This window comes from Amia ocellicauda, chromosome 12 (assembly GCF_036373705.1).
Source record: "Amia ocellicauda isolate fAmiCal2 chromosome 12, fAmiCal2.hap1, whole genome shotgun sequence".
NCBI lineage: Eukaryota > Metazoa > Chordata > Actinopteri > Amiiformes > Amiidae > Amia > Amia ocellicauda.
In genome coordinates, this window is record NC_089861.1 from 28,664,902 (window position 1) to 28,689,312 (window position 24,411).

At 40.9% G+C, this 24,411-nt stretch overlaps 1 protein-coding gene across 3 annotated transcripts; it reads right to left on the reverse strand.

Moving 5' to 3' along the window:
- Nucleotides 1-368: 368 nt before the first annotated feature.
- LOC136764856 (urokinase plasminogen activator surface receptor-like) lies at nucleotides 369-22,971 on the reverse strand. 3 transcript variants are annotated; one of them, XM_066719203.1, is made up of 4 exons: nucleotides 22,773-22,965; nucleotides 10,880-11,029; nucleotides 4,830-4,940; nucleotides 369-1,472 (listed from the first exon to the last, which is right to left on the reverse strand). In XM_066719203.1, the coding sequence occupies exons 1-4, from the start codon at nucleotides 22,789-22,791 to the stop codon at nucleotides 1,240-1,242; spliced, it is 513 nt and encodes a 170-aa protein (XP_066575300.1). In that variant the 5' UTR covers nucleotides 22,792-22,965; the 3' UTR covers nucleotides 369-1,239. The 3 variants fall into 3 exon arrangements, 2 of the variants coding, with proteins under 2 accessions (XP_066575300.1, XP_066575301.1); XM_066719204.1 differs by having other exon boundaries at nucleotides 22,582-22,964; XR_010821251.1 differs by lacking the exons at nucleotides 369-1,472; nucleotides 4,830-4,940; nucleotides 10,880-11,029 and adding an exon at nucleotides 21,145-22,239 and having other exon boundaries at nucleotides 22,582-22,971.
- Between the last annotated feature and the right edge of the window lie 1,440 nt (nucleotides 22,972-24,411).

Here is a 24,411-nt window from a genome sequence, read left to right on the forward strand (position 1 = left end):
CAATCTACCTGGCCAAACATGATATGTCCCGTGTGTGCTTTGTTAAAGTTACATTAGGGTATTTAATACGTATTTAATTCAAATGAATAATACCTAAATAAGAGGTAACTCCGGTTGACAAACCAAAGTCCCTATTTATTACTATTATTGTAATTATTCCTGTGATCTGATGAGAACAGTGACATGTAATTCATACACTAGCAGCACATGATTGCACTGCATATCTACAGAGGGTTGTGAGGGAATATCTGAGAGAACACATTACAAACCCAGATTTTAATGACAGCTAGCCTCTCTTTAATAAACTAGCCTCTGTCAAGCTGACTTCAAGCCAAAGCAGGACCACACGCTGTACATTTATTTCCAAAAGTTTTTAATAGAGCACATAAGGTAGCTGCACACATAGCATATTAAAAGAACAACAACATTGCACTATAATCATCCCTTATTGCAGCTGACATCTTTCAGATAACACAAAACATTTCTGCAGAATCAAAGCTATACCTAAATCACCTTATTCATTGAATTCTTGTAATTTCCAAGTTTGGATTTTCACAGTTTTAATCATTTTATTTATCCAGTGTTTCCTAAGCCTGTACCAAACTGACTTTAGCTTTGACTTGCATGCCTTCATGATATTTCAAGTCACTGTTTCAAATTGAGTTTAAGCAGTACAGAATAATGGTTGTCAAACTATTGATCACATAGTTGATTACACTATTAAATTAAATTGTGACACATTCTGTCATTCATTTTAATTGTCATTTTGCACAATTACTCCATGAAGATAATCTGAAAACTTTTGAAAATTGTGTACACCTTTGGTTCAGAATATATTCTGTCAATTATAATGATGCAGAGATTTTGCTGCTTCACATATTGGAGTGGTGGAAACAAGAACTGCAAAAGTGTGAGGTATATAGTACTCTAACCATGCCTATATGTAAAAGGCAAATTACACACATGTACTCTATGGCAGTTTAATTTAAGAAAATGTTTTAAAAATTTTGAAGGGAGAAAGTGTGTTATATGCGATTCACAGGTAGGTCAATGGATCATTGGGTTTAGGCCACAGTCTATCATTATTAACAGCTGTTTGTTACTCTTCCTCCGATTAACTTATATTTAGTGTTTAAATTTCCCAGCCCAGACTTGCCCCACACAGCAGTAGGGGACTGATTCCTCCAGACTGGTTCCTGTCAAAAGCACTGCAGTGAGCTGAGCTGATCAGTGCAGCAGCTAAGCAGTGCAGAGAGCGGTGTCTGAGTGCCCTGGGAAGAGGGTGATGGGGATGAGAGACACCAGCAGAAGGAAGAGATTCTGTACCGCACGCTTGGCGTTGTTGCACAGGTTTCTCTCAAAGCAGTTTAATTCCATACCAATGGTGTTGAGAATTTCCTTTGGTGGCTTGAGATCGCAGACGTTGCTGGTGGCACATCCTTTTATGACTATGGTTTGGTCACCAGCAGTAACTAAAAGGAACAGAGAGGGGTCATCAGAGGTGGAAACAAGTGAACTGCTAGGGGTTGTAATGGCTCTGAGGCGGGGCCTGCTTTCACTGCCAGCAGCTGCCAGCACCTAAGAAACTGCACTAATGGGATTTCAGATGGTCAGCAGAACTGGGCTTTGTTAGTACTGGGGGACCAATCTGGACAGTTTGTTGCTAGAAGTGTTTTTAGTGAACCTGTAGACTGTGCTCTGCCCTTTGGACCAGAACTTCCAAAGCAACGCACACTTCATTTTAAGATGAAATTAATTTTGCTTATCATGATTACAGTTAACTGATACAAAACTGATATTATGAGAGATTATTATTATTATTATTATTATTATTATTATTATTATTATTATTATTATTATTATTATTATTATTATTATATTGGCATTGGAAGATCTGTAATCGTAAATTATACAGTGGTTTTAAGTGACTGCACTTTGTAACTCTGAACAGTTCCTTGCCAGTTGAAATGCTGTTGTGTTTTTCAAAACTAGTCACCTTTTCAATATTATACATTATACATTCAATATCTGGCATTAGCATTAAGAATGTATTTCTTGTATGCTTAGTTACGGCTCTCTGGTCGAGGAGCCCTCAGCAAGAGATCTCTCCATAACTGATTTAAATTGTGCTGTGGTATCTGGCAGATTTATCCTAACCAACTTACAAGATAAACAACACTATACACCGATCAGCCATAACATTATGACCACCTGCCTAATATTGTGTAGGTCCCCCTTTTGCGTTGTCAGGATGTCAGGGACAAGATTGTAGACCTACACAAGGCTGGAATGGGCTACAAGACCATCGCCAAGCAGCTTGGTGAGAAGGTGACAACAGTTGGTGCGATTATTCGCAAATGGAAGAAACACAAAATAACTGTCAGTCTCCCTCGGTCTGGGGCTCCATGCAAGATCTCGCCTCGTGGAGTTTCAATGATCATGAGAATGGTGAGGAATCAGCCCAGAGGATCTTGTTAATGATCTCAAGGCAGCTGGGACCATAGTCACCAAGAAAACAATTGGTAACACACTACGCCGTGAAGGACTGAAATCCTGCAGCAGAAGGTCCCCCTGCTCAAGAAAGCACATGTACAGGCCCGTCTGAAGTTTGCCAATGAACAGAATGATTCAGAGGAGAACTGGGTGAAAGTATTGTGGTCAGATGAGACCAAAATCGAGCTCTGGCATCAACTCAACTCGCCGTGTTTGGAGGAGGAGGAATGACCCCAAGAACACCATCCCCACCATCAAACATGGAGGTGGAAACATTATGCTTTGGGGTGTTTTTCTGCTAAGGGGACAGGACAACTGCACCGCATCAAAGGGACGATGGACGGGGCCATGTACCATCAAATCTTGTGAGAACCTCCTTCCCTCAGCCAGGGCATTGAAAATGGGTCGTGGATGGGTATTCCAGCATGAAAATGACCCAAAACACACAGCCAAGGCAACAAAGGAGTGGCTCAAGAAGAAGCACATTAAGGTCCTGGAGTGGCCTAGCCAGTCTCCAGACCTTAATCCCATAGAAAATCTGTGGAGGGAGCTGAAGGTTCGAGTTGCCAAACGTCAGCCTCGAAACCTTAATGACTTGGAGAGGATCTGCAAAGAGGAGTGGGACAAAATCCCTCCTGAGATGTGTGCAAACCTGGTGGCCAACTACAAGAAATGTCTGACCTCTGTGATTGCCAACAAGGGTTTTGCCACCAAGTACTAAGTCGAAGGGGTCAAATACTTATTTCACTCATTAACATACAAATCAATTTATAACTTTTTTGAAATGTGTTTTTCTGGATTTTGTTGTTGTTATTCTGTCTCTCACTGTTAAAATACACCTACCATTAAAATTATAGACTGATCATTTCTTTGTCAGTGGGCAAACGTACAAAATCAGCAGGGGATCAAATACTTTTTTCCCCAACTGTATATATACACAGTATTTTTTATGGCCACATAATAACAACAACAGAAGTAACAGTAATCATGCAACACATGCGCTGACCACCTTGAATTTGTCAATTTGCGCCGAGTCGAGAGTGGGGGGGTGTGTGATAGTTGTAGATTAGTTAATGTAGGGGGCGCATTGTTGTCGAGAGGGGCAGAAAGCTCGGCATTCATATGGGTGGAAGTCCACTGCACCTATGCAGCTGGGCAACTATTTTTGGGAGGGGACAATTTAACTTATCTTAGCATTAAATTAAATGTGTGTGTGTTACTGTGCATACCAGTATGTGTGTTGCTAATCTAACCTAAAAAAACAGACATACACACACTAAATAAACAAACATCAACAGTAATTTTCTGACATTTTGGATTGAGCTCCAACATAATTTACTGTATGGCACTGGATTAACTGATGTGATACTGAGTCACTGACTCAAGACATTACAACTCTGCTATCACACCGATGTACATACAATGGTACCAGTGGGGACAGGCCATGTCATGTGCTTTCTTTCATGGCGCTTCCCCGGAGGACCTGTGTAACGCTGTGACCTGGACCGGTTTCGCAAGGTTCTACAGCCTGAATGTGACAGACAGGGTGCGCCCTTCCCTGGGCACTCAGGCACAACCATCGGCTTGCCCTCAAGTACCGTGAGGTACTGCTGCACTTTCCCAGGAAGGGACTAGGACTTGAATCAGTTATACATACTTAGCAACAGTTCTACTATTGCCTTCCCATTCAGTAATGTTTGTCTTTCTGGAAAGCTAAAGGAAATGCAATTAATAAAATGTTATGTTATTATCATAACCCTGGTTCCCTGAAAAAGAAAGACAGCCATTACCCTTCAGGGGTCGCTCAGCCAGACGACCTTCATGACAAGGAAATGGCAGGCTGCAGATGACAGGAGGAGACTCTCACAAATGCCAGGGGTGGGACTGCCAGCAGGGCCCCTATAGGGCAGCTTTGGTACAAGGTTTCACATGATTAGCAGGTCAGAAGGCTCTTTCCATTCCTTAATGTCTGTCTTTCTTTTAAAGGGAACCAGGGTCATGATAATAACATAATATTTTATTAATTTGTATTTGTCCATCTGCAGTCCAGTAGTGGCTCCCAATACATTTCTCAGTTGTTTAATTGATTTATGAATAGCACGTCAATCAGAAACTGTAGCCTAGTCCAAATCAAAATACCCATAGATAGCAAACTTGTACCCCAAGACATTTGAATTTTTAAGTGGCCTCTTGCAATAAATTAACTTGTGATTGGGTACAGGTTTGTAGTTTTCGATTTCTGAGAAGGTCAAGGTTTTGATTGGGGCCTGGCATTTCTGAGACCTTGTTTATTGTCTGACTGTTAATTCCTGGTCTGTAGAATAACAGAAACTCACCAAAGGACTTGATACAGCGGTCTTCAGGCCCCAAACAATTCATTGTCTTAGTGCAGTCTTCTTTGTCACAAGTGAAGCACTTGTGGCTGTTTGGGGTGTTGTTTGTGTATGCTGTCATGAAGCACAATAAACACATAATCAGGATCAGACACAGAATAATGGCTTTGACCTCAATGGCCTCTATTACCTACAGATCATTGCTGATACATTTTTACATGTATATTATTATTATTATTATTATTATTATTATTATTATTATTATTATTATTATTATTATCAGGGTTTGAAGTCCGGGGGGGATTGGGGGGGTTTAACCCCCCTAATTAAGACTTGGACCCCCCCGAAAGAGTCCTGCTGACCCCCGCGGTTGTCATTGCATATTTTGCATTATTATCATTCACTTTGACACAGATATGCCTACCTCCTGGAGGGTGTTCTTGATCTGGCCAACTGTGGTGAAGGGGTTTTTCTTCATCAGGGAAATATTTTTTCTGTCATCCACCACAATTGTTCACCAGTGCATTATTTATTTTTAAGAATGTGCCAAGTACTTGATTTGGCCACACCTAATGTTTTTGCTATCTCTCTGATTGGTTTTTATAAATCAGTTTTATAAGGCAAGACTTAAGGCAAAATGCCCCGAGAACAAGCAGGAACTAAAGACAGCTGCAGTACAGGCCTAGCAGAGCTATGATGTCTATGGGTTCCAGACTTCAGGCAGTCATTGACTGCAAAGGATTTGAAACCAAGTATCAAAACTCACAATTTAATTAATGATTATATTTGTAACGGCAGGTTACCGGGGTGCCAGGCAAATAATCACATTTACCAATTTAAATTAACATTAACACTGTTACTAGAATGCAGTAGGGAATACTGGAAAGCTAAACACCTTCTTCCTACGACATCCTATAAAACCAGGGGAGTGCTAAGGGAGATCACCCATGCAACACACAACACAACCCTTTAAATTTGTTAACTAACAATATATTTCACAAAAGCAAAAAAGGTGTCACATACTACATTAGCTAACTTCTTTGTACATTCCACATCATTAGATGAGCAGCAATTAAGACAGATTCATTGACATGCAAGAGCTACTGAGTAGCAGCAATATAGTCAGCATTAACAGTCAAAGCAATGAACAATTAAGTCATTGAAGTTCAATAACTACTTAGTAGCAGCAATGTAGTCAGCATTAATAGTCAGAGCAATGAACAATGAAGTCAAAGTCATTGACTTTCGAATACTACAGAGTAGCAGCAGTGTGGACAGCATTAACAGTCAAAGCAATTGAACCATTAAGTCATTGACGTTCAAAAACTAGTAGAAATTCAATTTGGTCGCCATAAACAGTTACAAAGCGGCATATCCAACAGGTCCATGCTGCTGAGGGGCCTGGGCTTTGCTCCTCTGAACTGAACTGCTTGGTGAAGCTGCCTGGACCTAGAGACATGTTTGAGGTGAGCTTTTAAGTGCTGGAGAGTTTCTGAAGCATTTACAGAGAAAAGAAAGATTGCATGCCCCTGAGTGACTTTGTAGTCAAGGTCCTGACCGACAGAGAAGTTAAAATTATAACTATTCCATTTTTTAATGAAGCGGTGGCAGAGTATGATGTGGAGGTATGGCTGAGGAGACATTGTGAGATCCTATCAGACAGTAAGGTGAGGATGGGGTTTGGACTGGTGCTCAGTGGCAGGTACACCTGCAGGTGGAAGTTGCCTCCATCAGCGGGGTACACCACCTGCCAAGCACCGTAGTTTTAGGAGCAAACAGAGGGCTTGTCTTCTACCATGGCATGCCCAGCTTAACAGCAACTGCGGGGCCATGGGTCATTTAGCCGCAGCTTGCACTGTTATTAAGTGCAAGATCTGCTGCAGAGAACATCTGACCAGGGTCTGAAAGCAGGAGAAGGCCTGCAACCTGTGCGGTGGGGGAGGGCACCTTTTTATGAATTGTCCCTCCTCCTATGCAAATAGGGCACAGGCCCTCGGTGGGAGTGGAGAGGAAGAAAAACAAATTGAGGCTTCTGCAAAGGAGTCACCCCAAGAAGTGGGTAGAGAGGTCCTCAGGAGTTTCATAGGCTCCCTCTCTGACTCCGGGTCGGAAATGGAGGCAGAGGGGGAGGGATAATGGACTGTAGTCGCTGGGAAGAGAAGAAGGTCACAGAGGTGGAGAGTGAGTGAGGGGGTGTGATGAGTACACAAGTTAATACTACTAGCACCAGTCTCCTCCCCAGCAATAAGAACAGAATCAAACAGGGTCTATCCAATTATCTCCCACACAGGGCCTCTGCTATGCCACCTGCTCGTCGTGCCTCGGCTACAAAGGAACCAGGGAGAACTCCCAGCATCACGCGCTCTGTGCCCAGTGGAGTTCCGCCAGCCTTACCAAGTAGAGGGACCCAAGCCCACCTCATGGGCTTCCTAGAGGATCATGTGGTGAGACAAATGGTTGAAGTCATGGGTGAGGGAGAAGAGAGAAGTGGGGAAGAGGATGTTTTATTTACATGATTGTTATGGAATGGGTAATTGCCCTCACTGCCATTATAGCTTTAACAATTATATCTATAAATGTGAGGAGCATCGCTGAGGTGAAAAAGAGGGACAATGTTTTAAACTCACTGGCTATAGTATGGCAGACATCATCTGTCTGCAGGAGTGTGGCATCCCATTACAAAAAGAATATAAAGATTTCTGTGACAGTTGGACCCTGGGCGAGTCCTTCTGGTCCAGGTCCAACATGTCCCGAGCGGATGGGATTGCTGTACTCCTTGTAGAACTCTGCAACGCAGGTCGGGACCTGGTGCACTTGTTCACCTGGGTGAGTTCTTCTGGCTCCTCCTTCTCCAGGACAGATCTCGTCCTCCTTAGTAAGCCACTGGAGGGGACCGCCATGTCTTCAGACGTGGTCTTCTTTTCAGACCATGGGCTCCTGACGACAGAGATGCTCATTCTGAGCACATGGGAGTCGGGGCCTGGGGTCTGGAAGCTCAACACCTCTCTGCTCAATGACCCTCATGTCGTAAAGACCTTTGGCAGGCACCTCGAGGAGTGGAGGACCCTGAGGGACCTTTTTGATTCTCCCATAAAGTGCTGGGAGATGGTGAAGGTTAGAATCAAGGGAATGAATCATTCAGCTAGGGAAACAGAAAGCTCTGCAAGATATTCCCACCTGAACGCCCGCCTCCGAGGCCTGAATCTTCTACAGCTAACAGGCTTTAACCTAGCTGATGGCCTGGGTGAAACTGAGCATCTCTGAAATCTGATCCATCACTTTCTGTCCCTGCTGGAGTCCTGCAAGGAGGGGGCGAGGAGGAGAAGGAGGATCCAGAGATCACCACCACTCAACTCTCCCAGGTGATAAAGAGTCTTAACTCTGGAAGGACACTGGTCCTGATGGAATCCCTGCTTGAATTCTATAAGATCTTCTGGGAGGTGCTTGGTGTACAGAGAGGGTCGACTGGCCCCTTCTATGAAGAAGACCATTCTTTCTCTTCTCCATAAGAAGGGAGATCCCAAGGATCTGAAGAACTGGCGACCAGTCAGCCTCCTGTGCACCGACTACAAGATACTGGCCAAAGCACTTACACTCTGGCTACAGTGGCCACTCCCTCAAGTTGTGGGTTCCAACCAGGTCTGTGGTGCCTAGGGGAGATCGGCAGCTAACAACACCATGGTGCTCAGGGATGTCGTGGCCTACTTGAATGAGAAAAGGCTTCCCCTGGTCCTGATCAGCTTGGACCAGGAGAAGACCTTCGACAGAGTGGGCCATGAATACCTGCAGCTTGTTATGGAGAGGATGGGCCTCGCTCTTGGTTTCAGGAAGTGGGTGAAGATTATTTACAGCAGCTTAAGCAGCAGGGTCCTAGTGAACCGCCACCTGACCAAACCATTCCCGGTCAGGTCAGGGGTTTGACAGGGTTGTCCCCTGTTGGCCCTGCTGTATGTCCTCTGTTTGGAGCCGTTCATGCAGACGCACGTGTGACAGGTTTCCATCTTCCAGGTGCTGGCGGACAGCAACTGAAAGCCCTGGCCTACATGGATGACATAGCTGTGGTCTGCACGGACACACTGTCCATGGCCATGTTGGAAGAACTGCTGGACGGCTTCTGCAGAGCGATGGGGGCTGCTGTGAATAAGGCCAAGAGTGAGGTCTACCTCTCCCAAGCAAGGCCTGTCGGCCGAGGCTCGCCAACCGTGTTCCCTGTGAAACTGGCCAACAAGGTTCTGGTTCATGATCGACGGGACCAAAATGGACACTGGGAACTGGGAGGAAGCTTTATCCAAAGTTCAAAGGAAGATCCACTGCTGGAGCACAAGGACCTTGACGATGACTGGTAAGGTACTGGTCATAAAGGCCATCCATACTTCTCTACATTGGCATGATATTTTCCCCAGACAGGCACACCGCAAAAATGATAAATAGAATTATATTTCATTTTGTCTGGGGGAGTAAAATGGAGAGGATGAAAAGAGTGCAAATGGTGAAGGGCACCCTGGATGGAGGTAGGTTGGTCCCAGATGTTGTGCAGCTCATTAAGGCACAGAGGCTGGCATATGCGATTAAGAACATCCAGGCTGCTGGAAAGAAAGTGAGTTTTATCAACCACTTTTACTTTGCCAGCAGCCTGAGACCACTTGGCCTCTGCGCCATGGACAACACCAGGCCAACACTGTTCTACCCCCGCTGTTCTACAGGGTGATCCAAGCCTTTGCACTTGAAGTAGGCCTCCATAAAGTCATGCTGGTTTCCTGGGACTACAAAACCATCTGTTTGCCAGATGAGATCTACCCAGGAGACCAGCTGCATAGAAGATTTCACTCCTGAAACCTGCCGGAATATCTGGGCTAACGCTATGCCCGCTTGCCTCACAAATACACAGAAAGACGTCTCCTGGATGGCCATGAGTGTCTCCTCACCGGAGTGTTCATGTACAGAAGGGGCCTAGCCCTTTTTGACACCTGCCCCTACAAGGGCTGCCTGGGAAGGGAGACAGAGGGTCATATTTTTAGGGACTGCCCCTCCGCTTGCAGGGTCTGGCTCCTGTTTCCTCCGTTCCTATGCAGGTTCACTGTTCCTGCATGGACGACCACCGTGTAGATCCTGTTTGCACGAGCCAGGGGACTTTCAACATCAATTCTGAGATGCTGGTGGCGTGTCATCTGTGTGGTGAAACAGAGAGACTGAACATCTGTCTCTTCAACAAGCAGGATCTATACACGAAAGTCATCGTGCGGAGGGGTATGGTCCTAGTGATCCACCAGAGGGGCAAGGATGAAGCCTTCAAGAACTGGCATATTCAAGATCTGGGGGAGCTCAGGATCTCTTGATGGGACCCCCACCTCCGGGGACAGATACTCTGTCAAGAGTTTTTACTCTTTTATTAATGAAAATTAGTACTTTAAAAAAATGATTTTAATTGTTTTAAAAGTATTTCACTTTGAATTAAGTTCATGGTTTTGGTGTTTTTTGTTTGTTTTCTCTGGTGCATTGGCCATCTATTTTTATTTAAATACATTTATTTAATATTTTATTTCCTTTTTTATTTTATTTTATTTGTCTAATGCATTTCCTGTTTTATTACAATGCACCAGAGTGTTTTGACCTTAGTTGTGTTGGTTTTTGTTTCACTTGATTTTGTTTGCATTAATGCACTTTTTAATGTTCATTTACTGTTGAGTTCACTTTTCACTGCTTTGATTGATTTGTTTCAGAATTTTAATGATTTTAGAAATGGTTTTTAGAATTGGATTTAAAAAATATTTTAATCATAAACATTAAAATTTGTATATTTTTTTAATTGTAATTTTAAATACTTAATCTTAATAAACAGTATTTTGAGTTTGGAGGGTTTCATGACCTCATTGGCTAACGTTTGAAAAAACAAAACACATTGTGGGATTGGATCTTCAGTTTCCCCCATCCAATAGAATCCTATTTTAAAATATTAATTAGAAATAAATAAATTTTCACTGTCTTATCATTTTAGCTTTAATTTGTAGAAAAAGATGCACAGAAGGTTTAGCCTAAACATGTAGCTTGATTACCGGGAACATTCTGCGTGTTGCACAATTCTGTGCTGCAGCACTTTGAGTTGACAGTCGTCCTCCCAAGCACTCCAAAGTTGATCGAGATTGGTTCTCCACAGCCTGTGGGTTCTGCACATGACTTCATGTTCACCTCTGTTGTTTCCCCCACTGAAAGAAAACAAGCAGCTTCAGAAAATCAAGATGGCTCCCTCAGGTCATAGACAATATATATGCTGGACATGTTGCTTCAAGTCATAGTGAACAACCCCCACCCCATTTATGTTGCCCTTTCTTTCTATCAAACTTGAACAATTAAATGATCATCTCCCCAGACTGTAAAGATGTATCTTACCTACAGTGACACTAGTAGTCAATGCAGCGCTGGTCGTTTGTCCCAGAAGGGCATAGGAGAGGTTGGTATACATTGATAACATTGGAGAGAGGCAGCTGCAATATCAATTGATTAATTAAACACTCACATGAAAATACATACATAAACTCCGTTGCCCTATCCTTCACATCTGAAACCAAGACATGACGGCTCTTAATCTGTGTGGAGCTGTCCAGGTGCTGAAATCTAATACTGTGTATAGCGCTCTTTATAAATTCACACAAATTAACATATCAGTGAACACGCCAGCATTGATCCACCCGCTAGCAGATACCACCTGGATAGGTTCTACTATCAATATATAGTACTGTGCAAACGTTTTAGGCAGGTGTGAAAAAATGCTGTAAATTAAGAATGCTTTCAAAACATAGACATGTTAATAGATTATATTTATCTATATATGCTAATGATCATCAATTCAATATGTAGGTTGAAACACAATCATTAACTGAAACAGAAACAGTTGTGTAGGATGAATAAAACTGGGTGAGGAACAGCCAAACTCAGCTAACAAGGTGAGGTTGCTGAAGACAGTTTACTGTCAAAAGTCATACACCATGGCAAGAGTGAGCACAGCAAGACACAAGGTAGTTATACTGCATCAGCAAGGTCTCTCCCAGGCAGAAATTTCAAGGCAGACAGGGGTTTCCAGATGTGCAGTCCAAGCTCTTTTGGAGAAGCACAAAGAAACGGGCAACGTTGAGGACTGTAGACGCAGTGGTCGGTCAAGGAAACTTACTGCAGCAGGGGTCGATTGGACTAACAGGATCAGAAAACAGGATTGGATCCGGGCTCACTGGATCAAGAAGAAGTGTTGTACGAAGCACATCAAGATCAGGATCCACTGATACAATTTTTTGATACAATTATTAAGCAGTTAACTAGTTAACTATTAATTATTAACTAGTTTCCTATGGACATGAACTGGCTCGTCAGTCTCTGGTGTGGCTATTTGAACTCCTACCACTCTAATGACTCAACAGCAATCATAAACCTTTCAGAAAACTATACTGTGATATTGCTGATGAGGTAATTAATTAAATAAGCTTAGCAGTTCACAACATTTCCCAATGCATGTCAATGTCAGTGTGTTTATCATTGCCACTGGATCGACACAATCATTTGTAGTCCATCATCAGAAATGTTTTCCATTAAGGACAGAGCACATCAGATCTGTTAAAACCTCACAAAGTACACAACCTTTGCAGTTTCTTGAACTGGTGCACATTTCTTTAACTACAAAAAATATATAATAATAATTAGACAATCAATCACTTTTGTCAGAACAAACAGGCAACACAACAGTAGCAACTCAAGAGTATTTAAAAAAACTTGCAACTAAGTGTAAGAGAGATCCTTAATAGCGTTTTTTAAAAGGTGAGTTTTAAGAAATGTCTTAGAAGTATGGAGTGTAGGGGCACTTCTCAAAGCATTGCACAGCTGTGGTACAGTAGTAAATAGTAGTAAATAAATACAACCCTAAGCTACACCTCAGCATAAAAACACAAAAGCATAATGCACAGTTCAACATTATTTTGTTTATTTGAAAGTGCAAATCTTTGTAAATAATTTAAGTCACATTTTTGTTGTTTATCTGTGCTTAACCAGACTTGTCTACATCGATAATGTTACCTACTATTTGCTGAAACCTGCTGGTTGCAAAATATCTCAACACTAAACGCAGCTTCAAACATTTTGGAATTATGACTGCACTTCGATGTAGGTCCTAAAACAGAATCAGTTATGTCTGTGAGATTAAATATGCTTCATGCTATTAATCTACACAGGTTTCAAACATCTTCCTCACGAAAAACCTCTAAAGGCTTTTACCTGTCTTTAAATACCCGTGGTCTGCATGTTTGACACCGGCAATCTAGATGAAGTCTACAGAGTTTCTGCATTTTAAAAAGTCGGATCAAGCTTTGATCCTGCTCAACAGCAGGAACATTCTTGAGATCGGATCAGAGCTCAGATTGAGCTGTTATCCTTTTAGTACAACACAATTGAAATCAACATCGGACCCCAGATCCCATTAGTACAATCCACCCCAGATGAAAGACAAATCATGCTTATTTCCCTTTGCAATCGGAAGATGTCCAGCAGTGCCATCAGCTCAGAATTGGCAGACAACAGTGGGACCCTGGTACACCCATCTACTGTCAGATAACTCTGGTCATAAGTGGCCTTCATGTAAGACTTGCGTCCAAAAAAGCCATACCTCCAACATGGAAACAAGGCCAAGCGAGTAAACTATGCACGAAAAATGGCAGCAGGTGCTCTGGACTGATGAGTCAAAATTTGAAATATTTGGCTGTAGCAGAAGGCAGTTTGTTCGCGAAGGGCTGGAGAGCGGTACACGAATGAGTGTTTGCAGGCAACAGTGAAGCATGGTGGAGGTTTCTTGCAAGTTTGTGGCTGCATTTCTGCAAATGGAGTTGGGGATTTGGTCAGAATTAATGGTCTCCTCACTGCTGAGAAGTACAGGGAGATACTTTTCCATCATGCAATACCATCAGGGAGGCATCTGATTGGCCCCAAATTTATTCTGCAGCATGACAGTGACCCCAAACTTACAGTGAAAGTAATTAAGAACTATATTCAATGTAAAGAAGAACCAGGAGTCCTGGAAGTGATGGTTATGGCCCCCACAGAGCCCTGATCTCAACATCATTGAGTCTGTCTGGGATTACATGAAGAGAGAGAAACAACTGAGGCGCCTAAATCCACCCAAGAACTGTGGTTAGTTCTCCAAGATTTTTGAGCCAACCTACCTGCTGAGTTCCTTCAAAAACTGTGTGCAAGTGTACCTAGAAGATTTGATGCTGCTTAGAAGGCAAAGGATGTTTTCACCAAATATTGATTTGATTTGGATTTTTCTTCTGTTCACTAATTTTGCATTTTGCTAATTTATAAATATAATCTATTAACATGTCTACTTTTGAAAGTATTCTTACTTTACAGCATTTTTTCACACTTGCCTAAAACTTTTGAACAATATTGTACATACTGTACATATATATGTATACGTATATCTATCTATTTATCTGCATATCTATATATCTCTCCCTCTCCCTCTCTCTCTCTCTCTCTCTCTCTCTCTCTCACCAGTGAGAGATTAGTTTCACGTAATAAGCTTGGTAAATCCAATCTACCTCACAACTACATATAATAGGTGCATTGACTAAATGTTTATTTGTATTTTGTAATTCCCGATTTTTATTTTTTTATTTATTTTTTGTTTTGTTCTGCATTCTTTTTATATTATTTTATTATTTACTGAAAGGTCAAACATCTGTTGAATGTTTTTCCCTCCCAAGGTGGGGACTGTAAAATATTATTTGTTAGAATATATTTTTCTGTGGGAAATTCTATACCATCTGGTTTAGTAGAGGAAACAGACCTCCTCCCTTTTATCTGGTAGCCCCTGGTAGCCCCTGGTAACCCTATATTTATGACCAGAGACCAAAAGGGACCTGTCCTCTGATTGGCTCTTAGCCAAATTCGAAATGACCCCCACTTCTAGATTACTTTAACATAAGACACCCAAGTCATGGTGGTGGCAAAATGCTATTGGTTGGAAGGAAACCTTATAAAAGGGAAAACAAAGAGAATTTGAGTTCTCTTAACTTCTTCATCCTGCAACGAGACACAAGACAGAGCTGGAGAGGAGAGACAGAGAGAGACACACCGCTTCCTGCCTGACCAGACTGGCCTATAAGCTGTACTGTGAGGAGAAAGAAGAAAATGGGTATTATCTGTTTCTTACTGTAATCCAGCAGAAACTTAATATTACTTATTTTCAGTAATATAATTGAATGATATTAGTTTCCTATTTTTGTCAAAATAAATGATTATTGCACATCTGTGTCTTGACCGCATCTTCCCTCTAAAAAGAATCTTAAAAGAGAAACCAATTGACCTATGAGTTTTCAGTTCAACTATTTATTTAGATTGACTGAAAAACCAAGCAATTCCAAATTCTCTTACAATCTCCTCGGACAACTCTACCACCCCTGCTGCCTTATCCTCTCTGTTTGTCCTGTCCCACTCCCCTCGTCTTAACAGGTGGGGAGGAAGAACAGGGCTCCAGCTCTCCCCTTCTCTGTCCCTGCCCCTCTCTCTCCTCTTTCATGATGCACAGCTTTAAATTCCATGCAGTGGATCTTGCCTCTCCCTCTCAACTCTTCCTTCTAGTTCTCTACCGTCCACCTGGTCCACACACCTCCTTCCTAGATGAACTCTACTTTCTTCTCTCCTCCCTCCCCTCGCTATCCTCACCTACCATCCTCCTGGGAGACTCCAACATCCACCTCTCCAACCCTTACATCTGTGCAGGACTTCTTCCTTTTATTCACTCCTTTAACTTCTCTCTCTCTCCCCCCACTCACTGGCCAGGCCGCCAGCTAGACCTCATCTTCTCTAGAGGCAGCTCCCCTTCACTCTCCGTGACATCCATGGACATCTCAGACCACTACTTCATCTCCTTCTCCCTTTCCCTAATAAAAGTTTTTTTTTTTTAATAATGAAAAGGCTCTGATTTAGGAAATTATTAGTTCAATTAAGGGTTCAATTAAGTAATTGAGAGCTTGGAGATATGCAGAGATATGTAACAATAAAGTAACAGTTTTAATGATTAATAAAACTGTTACCGTTTACTAAATGTTGTGTTAGTATTTCTAAATGGCTGTAGCTGATATTTAAATAAATAAAAATAAAAAAAATCACAATACCACCTTACCTAGAACACAAATAACTTTTATATTAGTTTATTGTGGACAGACTAAAACAAATGACAAAACGGAATGCCCATAGACTACAATGGGGAAAATAGAAGGATGGGCTATTTCTCCCAAAAATCCTGAATACGCTTTCTTTAAAATAACCTAAAATAACCTAAGATGAAAAAATAAAACAAACTTTACACAATACATTTTATAAATCAGTATGCACATATCTTAGCAGACATATACAGTTATAAAATTAGCAGGAAACTGAAATATTACATAGCCAACAGAATTATGCATTTTGAAAGCGCTTTGAAATGGTTCTGTCTCATTTACAGCTGCATACAGCAATGCAGTAAACGTGCTTTTCAACACTACAGTGCCCTATAATAAAAAATGATCAAAGCATTGTTACAGAAAACTGGGTTTGCAACGAGATCAACCGACAGAAACTTGCTGAGCTGATCAGAGGGGAGGCAGAGGAGAGCTATAGCAGGTGCAAATCTGGTAATAAAATAGTGACAATAATATATGAATATACTTCATGTTTCAGGAATCAACACGATTATAACCCTTCCACAATTACTAATTCTTATTACAAAGCCCAGATTGTTGGCTATATTGTATTCAGTATATGCTACCGCATAAACTGCAGGTTCCGCGGTTGGAGAAGAAAGTGTTTATAATACTTACATTTGAGGAATTCACAGCTGAAAAGCAGTATAGATATGTAATTCATTTTTTTGTGACATGTAAGAACGGATATGCTGGAGAAATTCATATACGCAGAGATATTTACTGTCTGCTGTAGTTTTGTTTTTGTTGATACCTGAATTAATATTGCTTTGGCGAAGCCAAATAAATTAATAAATCACGACCCCGTCTTTCAATTCAATGGTCAAAATGAAATGCTTGTTTCGATCTATCTTCGATTTTGATTAAAAAATGTACACCCCTAATCACTGATACTGGTGGTTAGATAGCTAGCTGCTTAACTGACCTTGACTGACTTCAAATCTTTGATTAATTAACTGACCAACCGCAACATCACACGCACGTGATTGGCCTGTTGGATGCTGTGGGTAGAATGTTTGCAATTTGAATGTATTGCTCCTTCATTTATTGGTCTTTTTGTCTATCAGACATTTTTTCTTTTTTGTGACAGCTTACAAAATGCGTACTCTGTAACGAATGCCTTTTTAAAACTAGCGAAGTACAATACTTCACTCAAAACATAATTAAGTCAAAGTAAAATTACCAAATTTGAAAAATACTCAAAAAAGTGCAAGTAGGCCTGCACGAAAAAGCTCCTAAATTACAGGAATGAGAGTAGTTGTAATTCGTTACTTTCCACCTCATCGCCTCGTTGGATGTAAATGACAAACTTATAGCTTGCTGTTGTTGCATTTGCACTTTATTACTTTGAAATCAGATCTATAATTTCATTGGACGTAAATAATTAATCTATATCTTACTATTTTTGCATTTGCACTTTACCCCGAAATTGGATATATCGTTGCCTTCTCGAATGTAAATAATTAATCCATATCTTAGCAACCCAATGTATTTGTTATATTGTTTTTAATGTTTGCCTGTTTTATTTGACCTATTTATTGTAATTTTGTGAGAATAAAACTGCTCATTGAGTATATTTCTGAACTACATTTATACATTCATGGTTTTAGTATTTGTTAAATACATTGTCCCTTATATATAACCTCCAATAAGGGTGGTGTGGTCCAATTATATTCTGGAATATTAGACCAGATAAATCTGGTATAGAAGTACTGGAGTCTTGTAGCGGGGTCACAATTACATAAGAGATACCCTTTATAGTTTTAGAAGCCACAACTAATTTAAGTTTTAGAATATTTAGAATATTTAATTGTGTGTGATGTATCAAAATTGACTTGGGAGACACAGCCCATCACAGAAATGCAAAACAGATGGAGCACCAGTTTCCACCTCCGTGGCTTGTTACACAAGACCAGTATACAGTATACTCCCAAGTAAGTTACTGCTCTGCTCCACATCAGGAAGTGGTGAAGATTTTATTCCCTTGCAAGTTGAAAGAGTTAAAAAGATAATAAAAATCCAAACATTTTAACGGCTCACACCGCAGAGAATACAGGGTGTTACTTTATTAAGTTATTACGTTCAGTTTGAATTGCAGTTTGAGAAAATAAAATGATAAAAAACATAGCGCTCAAGATAGATAAAAAGAGATACAAATATAAAATGAAAGAAAGAGCATGTGAATGGTATGTAGCCTACTCTGGGTAATAAAAAGTTATCCTGCACAGCCTGTCAAACACTGTAAAACATTTAGCTGTAAATTTACTGTAAAATACTGGCAGCTGGGTTGCCAGCCACTTACTGTATTTTCACTACTGTAACATTTTGTACTAATCAACATTTACAGTATAGTACTGTTATTACAAGATACAGTATCCTACTGTAATATGTAATTTTACAGTATTAAACTGTTGCCTACAGTAATATTGTATTTTTATAGGGGAATATTAACTTGATGTTGATGTCGATAAAGCATGTAAAAGGCAGAAAGTCTGTTCCACAGATGTCTTTGTGGCCCTCTTTTTGTGATCCCTGTAGATATGAGCCTTGAAAGCAGGAACATTTCTAAAAGATCTGGAGCTATCTGGAATACCACATTTAAAATCAGCATTAGGAACATTACTATGGATTTTCATGTGCTGGCAAAATGATAACACAAAATCATGTCCATCTTCTCACACCCCAAAATGTATCCTCTTCACAGGCACAAATGTTGGATCATTTAGACGATTTTATTCTGTCTTCTCACGCAGTGCCGTCCATTTATCCTTCGTCACAGGCAAACGCTAGAAAAGTGAACTGAAGCTCACAAAGCTTAGAAACTACACACAATGTCATACACCACTGGCTTATTTTACTAACACAAAGAACTATTTCTGGGTTTTGTTCATGATACCCCGCTGACAAATCAAGTTTGCAGTACAGGCACAATTAAAATGTATTTGCTAGTTAGCTAGACTTAGAAAATTTGAAATAAGCGCGAAAAAAATAAATCCCAGAATGCAATGTCTACAGTGGCTAGTTGAGGACATGGGGAGAAAAAAAAAAAAAAAAAAAAAAAAAAAAAAAAAAAGCCTCTCTGGTTACCTCGTGATCACGACATAATGGGCCGGCAATGCTGACACTGGGGCGGTGCTGTGCCAACACATTCGGGTTTATTGAAGGACTACAAATCAAAGGAGTGGCCACCCCTTAACTTGCGACACAGGGGCTTTAAATACTCTATTCAATTATTCAATTAAACATCGAACTGCACAGGGACTGGAAGGGGAGAACACAAAACGTGCAAATTTGATATAGGTGTATTTAATCAAAGTAATCAAAGTGAAAAACGTACAGTGGACTGAGACCGCCACATATGTAACAGTTAAAACTGTATAAAACCATACACAAACAATATCATACTTATCAAAAGGGACCACTGTGCGGTGATTCAGACCACTCTGTCCATGTGGTCCGGACCTCAGCAAGTGTACACAGATGAAGGCTTAAAATATATAATTTCAAGCAGGCATAACTATACTCAATGGTTAACAGACTTAACCCCACTATTGTACGGAATAATAACAACAGGACAAGCATAAGTATTATAGTATGTAAGTACACATATAACCGGTACTATTGAAGCACTCCACTCGGATTCGAACCACATTCACCCCCAGCTCCACAGCGCTGTGTTCAGCCGCTACACCACGACACGTAACCTTCTGTGTGAAGGAGGTTTAAAGCTATTCTGATGGGTTACCTCATTTGTAATGTGTTCATTATGCAGAAATCGTGTATTTACCAATAGGCACACGTAAAATATACTAATATGAACATGTGCATGATTATTATGATTGTAGTTTGCATAGTTTTTATGAGTTGTGTCAAGAAAACTAAAACAAATGCCAGCGCATTCAGTTTGCTGTAACTAGACCAGTGCGCGACGGTCCAGACCACTCTGTCGAACCCCTACTGGCACCGCGGACACACACTCACAACGGGCACTTTTGATTGACCAATTAACCTGAACCGCATGTCTTCGCACTGGGTGGAAATGGGAGGAAACCACAATACACTTAGAAAAGAAGCGAGATACGGAGAGAATAAGCAAACTTCACAGAAGCTTAAATGCATTACGCAAATTTCAGTCCAGTGGGTAGCCTATACATCAACCAAGAAGTTGTGTTGTAATGAAGTTCGCGACAGTTTCAGGATCACTTCAAATATTGAAAGGCATAAAACAATGTGTCTCATTAGCCTTGTTGAAAATAAACCCCAATGTGTTGGCACAGCACCGGCCCAGTGTCAGCATTGTCTCATTAACTCTAAATGTCTCTACGGTATGACACTGTATTACGAATTAAACGGGCTGAAAACTGAAATCTGCTGTATATTTACAACCATGCTGTTAAAGATACAGCATGTTACCGTTTTATGAAAATACAGTAGAATACTGTTAGAAATTACCTGTACATTTACAGTGAAGGGTTAGAGTGTGGTGAACCAGGATAAAAAGGGGGAGCTGTGTACAATCTAAAGAGCCGAGGGGAATGAGAATGGCAATCTGACACTAAACGAGGCGAAGATTGTAGGAATTATTTAAAGCATGCTTGATTGAAAGTGGACAGGCAAAGCGTGAGCGATGTCAGCCACCACAAGACAGCAGTGGAATTAAACATGGGACAAAGTGCAATTGGACCAATTAACTGTATGTGAGTGGACATTTCTTAAGCTTACCCGTTCCCCAAATGTTTTGTTTGCATCTGTTTTTATTTCATACCCAGCTAACAAAAACGGTCCCCGCGATGTCCCGTTCTTTAAAGTTGTAAGGACGTTGCAAACTAACGTTACCAGAATGCTTTTTTGTAGGGTTCCCTAAGTGTTTCACAGGACGTGTTTTGTGACATTCTTATGACGTTCTGTGAATGTCCCTGTGCCATTCCCAAGACCATAAAAGAACGTCATAAACCAACATTAATGAGACGTTATTTTATAGGGTTCCCTGGATGTCTTTTATGACCTTCCTATGGCGTCCTATGAACATCCCTGTACCATTCCCAAAACCATAAAAGAATGTCACAAGTAAGCATCACCAGGACATTATTTTGTAGGGTTCCTAAATGTTTATTGGGACGTCTTTTGTGTACTTTCTATGATGTCCCTGTGCCATTACCAATACTTTTAGAGGACGTGTATTACAGGTTCCCTAAATGTTGTCCTAGCACTACTGCAGGATATTGCATGCCATTTTTATTGGTGGCTTTTTAAAAATGTATAGATTAAATGTTAACTGTAAACTTTCGTATTTGCCTGTCAATTTCTGTAACGCTACCACATTTCCTAGTTGCATTAATGCTTTTTGGAAATAAATACAGAATATACTGTTATAACCCGTATATATGGCAATGAATAACAAATTCTTGTAAAAATTATAGTAACGTACTGCATTCAGCCATATGCAAACATTAAAAAGCAGTAGACAAAGATACAGAGCACTATTATTTAACCCATGCTCAATGTGATAATGTCTGTCCCTATAAGCACAGCTTATTATTTTCAAAATAATTGAAATACACAAACACTTGTTTTAATTTAATTAAGTTTTTTCATTATAATTTTCACATTATGTGTGTCAGGTCGGTCATGGTGCACTGACCAGGCGAACGGGGACCCAGGCGCGGAGCAAGTTCTATCCAGGCAGGGAGGTTGGGGCCGGTAAACAGCAGTAGCAGAGACAGTTCCGAAAACGTGGTCAGGAGAACAGGCAGAGGTCGAGAGACAAGCAAACAGGGCAATGCAGGTAATCCAGAAACAATAGAAATAACAGAAGACAATAAGGAAATCCGAAGAACAGTGGCTAAGGGGAAGCAAGGGTCAAACACGAAAGAGCGGGGCACTAGGAAAGGCTTGGAAACTGATACTAGCGCAAACAATGACTTCACGTTGATCTAGGCTTTCAGCTGGGCTTAAATACACTGGGTGTTTGAGTGAGGGAAATCAAGAACAGGTGCTAGGGATAATGGAATAATGACATGAGAGGAGAATTACATCTGGTGGTGAGCTGGAGGAGGTGCAGACAGACAGCATGACAATGTGTTGCACTTCTTCCCATTGTTTTCTTGTCTGATCTTCTTTTCAATTAATGGTGAGATTCCCTCTCTTGTCCCTCACAGTTCCCCTCAGGTGTACTGGCAAGCACCTGCCTAACAGGTATAAATCAAGATCACCTTTAGTCATTTCTGTCTGTCACTGCACTCCTGATCTTCACTCACTGTATGATCACCAGTAATCAACAAAACAAGTATACTTGTATAATATATAATATATTAATAGTGTAAGACTCTTCCCGTAATTGTTTAAAAGTAAATATATTTGACTAACATGTTAAAAGAAAGCTAAGGATTAAACTGGTTTTCAGTTATCTGTTTACTATATGATATCGCTCCTCATAGAGCCAGCTTAGACGTCTCCTTTTGATAAAGGATATCGGTCATTTAATTAAGTTTAGTTGTGTTATTAAGATCTTTGTTATATCCTGTACAAACCTTGTTTTGTTTGGATTGCGGGAGTAATGCTGATAATGCCCAGATCTTCCTGTCTTTTCCCTCTTCTGACCCTCTCATCCCCTCTCACATCTCTTCCTGTTTGTCTGGTATCTCCACCTGGATGCAGTCACACCACTTCAAGCTCAACCTCTCCAAATCGGTTCTGCTGTTTTTCCCCCACTCTTCCTCACCTTCTGCTGATCTCTCCATCTCGATCCCCTTGGAATCCACCACCCTCTCTCCTTCTTCTTCCGCAAAAAATCTAGGAGTCACCCTCGATCCTGTGCTCTCCTACACCCAGAACATCACCACGCTGACACGTACCTGTAGATTCTTCCTGAGCAACATACGTCGAATTCCTCCAGAGCCGCTCCTCCTCATCCCTGGCCGCTAAGTGGTGGAACAACCTTCCCACTGAAGTCAAAACAACAGAGTCCTTGACCTCTTTCCAGCGCTTACTCAAAACACATCTTTTCAGACAGTACTTGTAATTTAATCATTTACTTTTCTGTAAGATAGGACTTTACAAATTTATTATACTACTTGCCTTACATTACTACTACTTGTATTGTTATTTTGATTTCCCCAATGCTCCCTTTCCCTTGGCCCTTGACTGTATCCTAACATCTTGTTTGCATTCAGCTTTTACAATCCAGGATGTAAGATCTCATACATCTGTATACAGTACACACATGTGTAAATTGGAATTCGTAAAATGTATTATGCTTTGAATTACACTGTGGCAAAATGCATAGCCATGTAGTGGATGGGTACTATTAAAAAGAACTACACATTACAAAATGGCCGCTGCTAAAAAACGACATTCCCCAAAAAGCACCCAGGTTCTTTGTTTCCAAGGGGCAGCAGACTCACCTGTCAGGCATTGAGGGCTAATGCAATGCCTCTCAGCGCTTTTCCACCGACAAGGAGCTAGTGCTGGTGCTGGAGCCGGTGCTCGGCCTGGGAACCAGCTGAACTTTTTGTAAACCGGCCCGCTTTTCCACCGGTTTTGGAACTGAACGCTGACGTCACTGGTGTGGGCGTTCCCAAGCACGGAGTAGAAGTGGAGAAACACACGGCAGTAATAATCAGCACCGAGGTGACTGCGTCTCTGAAACCCTATATAACCATGAAAATCAAACTCATTCAGCGTCTACACACAACACAGATACATTGTAAAAAGCAAAACAAAAAACGTGAGATCACATGTAGACAAGCAGAAATGAAAATACAACTATATTAATATGCTACGATAACTCAGCCTTTTATTTTTATTTATTTGTATTGATGCATTAAGGGATTTACACCGATTCACTATTTCAGACACTTTTACTGTGTTGAATAAAATACAAGATAGCGTTCATTATGAATATACTTTGTATGAGTGGATACATTTTCATTCATTTTGTGGCGTATTTTTACTTTTATTCTTGTTTAAAAAACAATCACTATAAGCTAGCCTATTGATTATTAATGCGGCTGTTTTGGGGGTATTTGTGGTGCAGTTGTGGTCAGATCAATAAACTGTTGTAACACCGGACCAGTTAATGACCAGTTCATTAACAAACAACATTTCTGTTCAATCTATATCGTCGCATTAAGTTTCCATCATCATAACATGGCTGTAATGTCTTTCCTTTCACAGAAGGTGCGCTCAGTCGTCTTTCTTCGCTGCCATTTGCCAACTCCTAACTAGTTATTGACCTGGTGAGACCATATTGTTACTAAAGTATCTCTCCTCGAGACCGCTGTTTGCTGCTGATTTCGCTCATTTTTAATCAAAACTCTCCTCACTGCTCGCATCTCTGCTGGCATTTTTTAAACAAATCA